This window comes from Orycteropus afer, unplaced genomic scaffold (assembly GCF_000298275.1).
Source record: "Orycteropus afer afer isolate SDZICR_OR568_19922 unplaced genomic scaffold, OryAfe1.0 scaffold00080, whole genome shotgun sequence".
Taxonomy (NCBI): Eukaryota; Metazoa; Chordata; class Mammalia; order Tubulidentata; family Orycteropodidae; genus Orycteropus; species Orycteropus afer.
Window position 1 is genome coordinate 8,377,176 of NW_006921667.1, and position 7,787 is coordinate 8,384,962.

Here is a 7,787-nt window from a genome sequence, read left to right on the forward strand (position 1 = left end):
AAAGTTCAACAAGACAGAAAATAACAAATGCTGGCGAGACTGTAAAATGGTACAACCATTGTGGAAAGCAGTATGGCGATTCCTTCAAAAGGTGGACTTCGAAATAGCATTTGACCCAGCCATTCCATTACTAGATATATACCCTAAAGAAGGGAGAGCCATGACAAGAACAGATATATGCACACCCATGTTCATCACAGCACTATTTACAATAGCCAAAAGATGGATCCATCAACTGAGGAATGGATAACCAAACTATGGTACATACACACAATGGAATCCTATGCAATACTAAAGAATAATGTAGAATGTGCAAAACACCGCATAACGTGGATGGACTTGGAGGATATTATGTTGAGTGAAATAAGTCAATCACAAAAGGACAAATATTGTATTAGTCTATTATTGTAAAAGTCAAGGAAAGGTTTATCTATGGAAGGGAATTTTCTTTGTTGATTACCAGGGGTGGGAGGGGACGGGAGGGAATACTGTTAGATAGATAGAGATAAGTATTGATTTGGGTGAAGAGGAGGGCAATGTCCCAAATGTGAGTGACCAATATGGCAGCATTGAGGAAGAAAAAAACATAAGAGAGGTACGTGGGAAGTACAGACAACAAAGATGAACTGTTTTGCACATACAGCACACCGTTGCCAGTGAAGGGAAACGGGTTTACGGGTGGATAGATTGGTGGACAGGAGCTCTGGTAGCATAGTGGCTAAAGCACTTGACTGCTAACCAGAAGGCTGGCGGTTCAAACCCACCAGCCACTCCTCGGAAGGAAGGTTGGGCAATCCTACTTCCGTAGTGATGCTGCCTCGGAAACCCAAGGAGGGGTCGCTATGAGTCGGGGTCGACTCGACGGCACATAACAACAACATAACAACAACAAGACTGGTGGACAGGCTGAACTATTAGGTATGTCTGTGAAGCAGGGAGTATACCCAAGAATATGTTTAGGGTTGGCAGACAATGGTCCTATGAGTTTATTTGTATGATATGAATTCCCAGGTGTATAGTGGAGCTGACAAGGGGCAAGGTTGTGGTCACTGCTTGGTCACGGCCAGCTACCAAGAGGGACTGAGTGGTTTAACCTGTGGGCTTGGGACTGTGGTCGCAGGGGACAGTGGGCTCAATTGGCATAGCATACTACACAGAACATTGTTCCACCTCCTACTTTGGTGGGTGGCAACTGGGATCTTAGGGGCTTGTAAGCTGCCATCTAGATGCAACAATGGATCTCTCTTTGTCCAGAAGAAGGGAGAATGAAGAAGACCAGGGATTCATGGAAACAGTTGGTCCTAGTGACTGGTGCACCATCCGATCTGCAGGCTATACGACTATGAAAGCAGAAGAACTAGGTGGTGCGCGGCTACTACTGTTAACCACCTGGAAGGGGATCTGTGTGGGAGATCCTGGATGGAGAGGGAGAGCAGTGTGGAGCAGAGCTCAGGATCATTTGGAGAAAAAAAAAAAAGGGGAACCAGGTTTGGTGGTCCGATGGAGCCTGGGTGGAACTACTGGGACTGTGGTCCCTGGCTGCCCTTCAGGTCTGGAGTTCAGCCCATGCCTGTAGCTTCCAGACAGGCAATAGATAGGTATGTGAGTTGAACATTTGCCTGGGGTGGATGCACTCCTTGGAGAGAAAAATCATGGGAGAGAGAGGGGCTGCTTATGCACAGAGAGACAGCTCAGGGGGCAGGAGTGCCTGCAGGGATGGATACAGGGAAGAGGTGACTATTGGGAGGAATTATGAGGGGAGATGTTGCATTATGGTAGATTGTGGTCAATGTTATGGGACGAAGTGTATATGAACTGCTGTATGGAAAGTGAATTTGCTCTGTAAATTTTCAGCCAAATCACAATAAAAAAAATAAATAAAGATGGGAGTTATTCGCCTGAGCCCCCAAAGATCTAGAGTCACATAGGACAAATTGTGAGATGCAGGGGAGTTTGTGAAGCTTCTACACTCTTAGTGAAGACAGGGCTAGCCAAGGGCAATGGGAGCAGGCTCCAGAGAGGAAACAGCTAAACATGCGTACCCAGGTCCATTTTGAGTATAAATTGCTCCTTTATAGAACATGTGCGGCAAACACACATATACAGTGTTTTAAGCAACAATGTGTGGACTAAACTGATGCAAAGAAATGGATATGTGAAAAGTATTTAATTTTAAAAGCTGGCCACATACAAAAGGGAGCCCTGGTGGTGTAGTGGTTAAGGCATTTGGCTGGTAACCAAATGATCCGTGATTTTAACCCACCAGCCACTGTGCGAAACAAAGATGAGACTATCTGCTTCCATAAAGATTTACAGCCTTGGAAATCCAATGGGGGTCACTAGGAGTCAGAATCCACTCAATAGCTGTGACTTTGGTTTTTTTTTTTTTTTTTGCCACACAAAAACTAAAACTTGTAAATAAATGTTCAAAGCAGCATTATGATTACAACAGCCAACAGGTGGAAACAACCCAAATGTCCGCCAACAGATAAATGGGTAAATAAAATATAGTATTTCCATACAAAGGAATATTATTCAGCAATAAAAAAAAAAAAAGTACTGATCCATACAACATAGCTGAACCTTGAAAATGTACTAAATGAAAGAAGCCAGACACCAAAGCCACGTATTATATGATTCTAGTCACATGAAACGTCAGAATAGGCAAATATACAGGGACAAAAAGTAGATTAGCGGCTGCCTAGGAGTGGTGGTAGGGGTGGCTGCACAACTCTGTGAATAAACTAAAAACAAATGTATGCTAAATGAATGAAGTATATGGTATGTGAATTATATTGTAATAAAACTGTTTTTTAAAAATTAAAACTTCAGGTCAAATATATCTGCCATAGCAACTAATTTAAATGATTAAATGCACTCTCCATTTTCCAAACTGCTCTTGCATCTAAAGCAGAGGTTGGCAATCTTTTCCTATAAGAGCCAGACAATAAATCATTCAACTGTTCAACTCTGCCTTTGTAGTGAAACTAGGCAGACAATATACAAATGCTCGAATGTGGCTACATTCCAATAAAACTTTATTTACAAAAACAGGTAGCAGGCTAGAGAATCTCCCTCAATACACACAACCACCTTATGAGGAAGACAGCACAAGTAATGCCTCTGTGATGATAGGGGCTCCGAGAAGCTCAATGATTTGGTCCAGGTGACTAGCAACTTACAAATGGTGTTTGCTGCCTCAAGAACACCCCCTCCCACCTCAAGCAGTCAATGGACCTCTGACAAGCTAGTACAGACCTAAACCACCCTTCTCCTTTTGAAAACCTTCAATAGTATGTTCATTCCAAAATGGCTAAAGTCAATCTCCTTATCAGTTGAAGTCTTAATCAAGAAGGCCCATAGAACCTCACCACTAATAAGGTCTTTGCAGAGCATGCATAGATCTGATTTATGGGCCTCCCTCCCACTGTACCTCATACTATCTTTCATGTTTGACCACCTACTATCTGCCAGGTACTGCGCTAAGAGCCTAAACTATTAAGTGTGCAATAAAAAGGAAAAGGAGAGAGTAGATCAAGTGCCACTATGATGGAAAGCATCTATCTACAACCTCAATCAACCCTTTGCTTTTGCCACCTCAGTAAACTCTTAAGCATGTCTCCTTTGCCCATGCTGTGCCTCCACGGAATGCCCTTCCTTCTTCCTCTTATTTGGCTCATCACGGCCGACCTTCAAGCACTTCACCTGGGTCCTAACTGTTGAAAACTCAGCTCCCTGTTGCATCCAACATCCTTCCTCATTTGTATAAATCCATGGATCTTAACAACTGGAATGCCCCTCAGAGGTGGCCTAGTCCTTCTACTCAGAGGAAACAGAGGCCCAAATGAAGGGGTGGTTTGTCCAAAATAATCCAGTACCTCAGACATAAAGCCAGCCTTAGAACCCAGATTTGTACTCCTGCCACAATGCTATACTGCCTGTGTTCTGGACTTTCTAAAGCAGGCAGTATATGGCATAGTTCCTCACACCGTGTTCTCTATCACCTGTGGATGTGTTTTAGCTACAAAACACTTCCTCCTCCTCTTCACCAAATTCCTACTCATCTCAGCTTAAATGTCCTTTCACCTAAGACCCTTTTTAGATCCTGAACCCTGCCCCTCAAGACAAGTGTAGGTGGCTGTTTGTGTTCTGTTTCTTTGTACACCTCTTACAACAGGATGTTACCACCTCTATTTAAAGATAACACGGTAATATCTTGCCCTCACCAAGGTAGGAACCACTTTGTCTTGAAGACCACTGCATCTTCTGCCCTAGCACAGTAAAACCAACAGAAGGGAAGGAGAATGTCATTACTCTTCATTTACTAAAAGAAGTTATTGCCACTCTTACTCTAAAACCTACCCCCAGAAGCAATGCAAGAGGCACTACCTACTCCCAGCCTTCATCAGAATCAGAGATGGAGGAAGGAGGGGTGTGGTGTTTCATTTACCAGAGAAGGCCGAGGATGACAGGGGTGGTAGAACACCTGGAGGGAGGACCAGGAAATCTGTTGCAAAGTGGCCAGCGGGGAGGACTGCAGGCCCAGGTTCCGGGCCCCTTTCGTGTTGGATCCTGTTCTGGGCGCTGAGGACACAGACAGCTGGCCTTTGCCCTCCACAACCTCTCGCACAGTCTGCTCAGTGACCCTCAGTCCCGATCCAGAACCCGAATATACTCATTTAAAAACAAGAATGATATCTACTTTCGTTACAAGCTTTGAGGAAAAAACGCGAGGCAAATTGTTAATGACTGTTTTTCTGCCGTGACGCGCCACGTTCCTCCTCAGGCAGTCCTTGTCCCTCTAGCTTCACTTTCCCGGCCTGAGGCAGAATCTGAGCCCTCAACTCACCAACTCTGGCTCCGATCCTAGCCCAAAAGGGACGCGCCCTTGCCTCACCTGTTGGGGGGACGTAGGCCCGGGCCCAGAGCTGGGGGGCTGGCCCTGACACCGCGTGGTCGATGGGACCACCTAGGGGATGTTTCAGGAGGCGGCGTCCCCATTGCCGTAGCTGAAAGCAGCGCCGCCACATCTCGCCCATGGGTCTCCGAGGAAGCAGCGAGTGAAGCGTGAGCGAAGCACACACTGAACGCAGGGATCCTCACGCCGCGCACGCAGGCTGCTCGGAATCGTCTCTCACTGATTTCCAAGGTCCTCAGACGCCCTGGGCGCGGCCATCTTCCGCATGACACTACCTGCACGAGGTCACTCCCGAGCGCCACGGCGCCCACCCTGGGCAATCAGCATCACAAACGCCCTTCGCCCCGCCCCTCCACGCCGCGCCTCAAGAAGACGACTACAAGTCCCAGAGGCCCGATCGCGCATCCCCCCACGTGTTTGCTCAGCCCACCAATGGGTAGACGTGTCGCGTGAACCTGGGTTCGGCCCTTCGCGCGCCTGAGCCAATCCGAAAGTGCTGTGTGCGCGCGCGCGTGCGTGTGCGTGTGTGTGCGCGCGCGCGCGCGTGTGTGTGGGGTGCGTGTGTGTATGTGTGCGCGCGCGGGCGCGCGCGGGCGCGCGGGCGAGTGGAGGGGCCCGGCACAGAACTGGGAGGCCCTGCTCGCAGGTCCCGGGGTCCCGGTGGCGGCCGGAGCTCTGGTCCGCAAGCGGCGGGCGGGTGGTCCCCCCAGCGGCCACCCGCGCGTGCGCGGCCGGCCCCCTCCTCCCTCCTCCTCCTTGGCTCCCGCGCGGCGGCGGCGGTTCGTCTCCCCTCCCCCAGCCCTGGCTCCAGGGGACCCCGCGATGCCGGTCCGTACTGAGTGTCCCCCGCCGGCCGGTGCCTCGGCCGCTTCAGCGGCCTCGCTCATCCCACCGCCGCCCATCAACACGCAGCAACCCGGCGTGGCCACCAGCCTCCTCTACAGTGGCTCCAAGTTCCGCGGCCACCAGAAGAGCAAGGGGAACTCGTATGACGTGGAGGTGGTGCTGCAGGTGAGCGCCAGCCGGCGGCCGCGGCCCAAGGGCCTCCTCGCGGCGCTCATGGCCCGAGCCCGCCCGCGGTCCTCGAGCCTGCGGCCGCCGATCAAGCCCTCGCCACCGGGGCTTCCTGTGCCCGGCACTTCACAGCCGGGACTGCCCAGCTGGTGTCTCAAACTCTGAGAGTCCCAACCCTGACCTACCCTCTCAGGCTGGGACCCACTCCCCAGACTTGGAGGCCCATGACCAGACCCCTCACCGCCGGGAATCTGGAAGCCCCCGCCACTTGGACCTGGACACTTCCTCCCGGTGACCTGCCTTGTTGCGCCTAGATCAGCCCACCACCAATCCCTCTCAGACCCTGAAGAATTCTTCATTGGATTCATGTGACTCGGGACATCCCCTGCCATGACTAGGCCCATGACAGATTCTCCCAGACCTGATATGTCCCCCCTTTCCTCGGTCTCAGAAATCCTCCGAGATCAAACCTCAGGCCTCGGTGTTCTCCTCCTCTGGTTTCCTCCATGGGAGACCTGACCCTTCACCCTCTCTCTATTAGCCCCTGAACCTGAGAACTCCCAACCCAGAACTGATTGCTCAGACCCCGGTTCCCCTCAAGATCAGGCCTGGCACCCTGAGTGCTGCTCAGTGGGACTCTTTACAGTCTGTTGCCTCTTGTCCCCCACCTCCCTACTATTCCAGTCTCTTCTTGCTCCAAGCACCCAGCTCTTCACAACTGCCTCCACCTCCAGGCTTCCTGTTCCAGGCCTCTTATACCCCTTACCCCTATTCTTTGGCTGCTTCCAATCTGCTTGGCTTCCTTGGCCCTATACTCAGATCTCCTTCCCACCCCATACCTGCATATTCCTCATTCCTTGCTTCAGGGGACCCTCTTTCTGTATTCTTAATTTTTATCTACATAGGCATAGAGCTTCTTACAGTTTCTGATACCCATGTACTGGCAAATCTAACTCACCCAGTTCTATTTCTTACACAGATATTTCCATGTCCATCCTCCTCCCCCACATCTGACCTGGATTTCTGAGTACCTCCTGCGAGGCCGAGGCACTGATCAGCTTTGGAACTGTACCTTCACCTGCCCTGGCCCTTCCCTGTACCTTACCCCCTTACACACAAATGGTGACATACTTGACATTTTTTCCAAGCTAAGGAAGAGTGGTGATGGTGAATATATCTTTTGATCTTCCCTCCCCACAAAACTGTTCCTCTTCTATGCCTGCCTCTGCCCACTTTCTTCCTCCCTTTGTCCCTTTTTCCTTAGTCTGATACCCCCACCTCCTAGGCTATTATTAAAAACCCCTCCAAGTATCTGCCCTCCTGAGAGCTCTTAGAGAGAGCTTAAGACATCCTAGCATAATGCCCTCCTGCTTCCATGGGTGAGGATAGAATGTAGACTATGTCCTTTCTTCATGCTCACCCTTTGCCCTTTTTTATTTTAAATCTTAAAAAGCATCTCTTCTGAATAAGTAGGTCTGCCACCCAAAAGACAGTGGGGTACATTTTCCTTTCTGCTAACTATAGCCCATTCATCAGTTTCTTTTTTTTTTTTTCCCTCACTTTTCTGTGGGAATAAATTTTCTCCTGTTTTTTGATGAGCAAAAGTCCATCCTCATATTAATTATATCTTTGGTCTGTAAACGTAAAACTTTATTGTGAGCCATGATGTTTTTGAAATTGAAAAACTATTGTGCTTTACATCTTTCAGTCTCAAAATTATTATATTTCTTGTGACACAACCCCCTCCCTTTTGCTTAAAATGTGATAATTTAGAATGAAGGTACAGGCTTTTTTTTTTTTTTTTTGTAACCATAAAACTCTTTGTTCTACATTCTTCTCGTATTCTACCCAGGAA

The 7,787-nt window shown here is 49.0% G+C and overlaps 2 protein-coding genes across 2 annotated transcripts in view; one reads left to right on the forward strand and one right to left on the reverse strand.

Annotated features, from left to right (window-relative positions):
* Positions 1 to 5,030, reverse strand: part of ATPAF2 (ATP synthase mitochondrial F1 complex assembly factor 2) — a 31,269-nt gene extending 26,239 nt beyond the window's left edge. The window contains exon 1 of the mRNA XM_007941455.2: positions 4,898 to 5,030. Coding sequence (XP_007939646.1) covers positions 4,898 to 5,030 — 133 coding nt within the window. The remainder of the gene's footprint in view (positions 1 to 4,897) is intronic.
* A 153-nt stretch (positions 5,031 to 5,183) lies between these two features.
* Positions 5,184 to 7,787, forward strand: part of GID4 (GID complex subunit 4 homolog) — a 45,757-nt gene continuing 43,153 nt past the window's right edge. Inside the window, 5 exon segments of the mRNA XM_042781033.1 lie at positions 5,184 to 5,377; positions 5,543 to 5,589; positions 5,592 to 5,618; positions 5,621 to 5,708; positions 5,710 to 5,929. Of these exon segments, the coding sequence (XP_042636967.1) occupies positions 5,184 to 5,377; positions 5,543 to 5,589; positions 5,592 to 5,618; positions 5,621 to 5,708; positions 5,710 to 5,929 (576 nt within the window).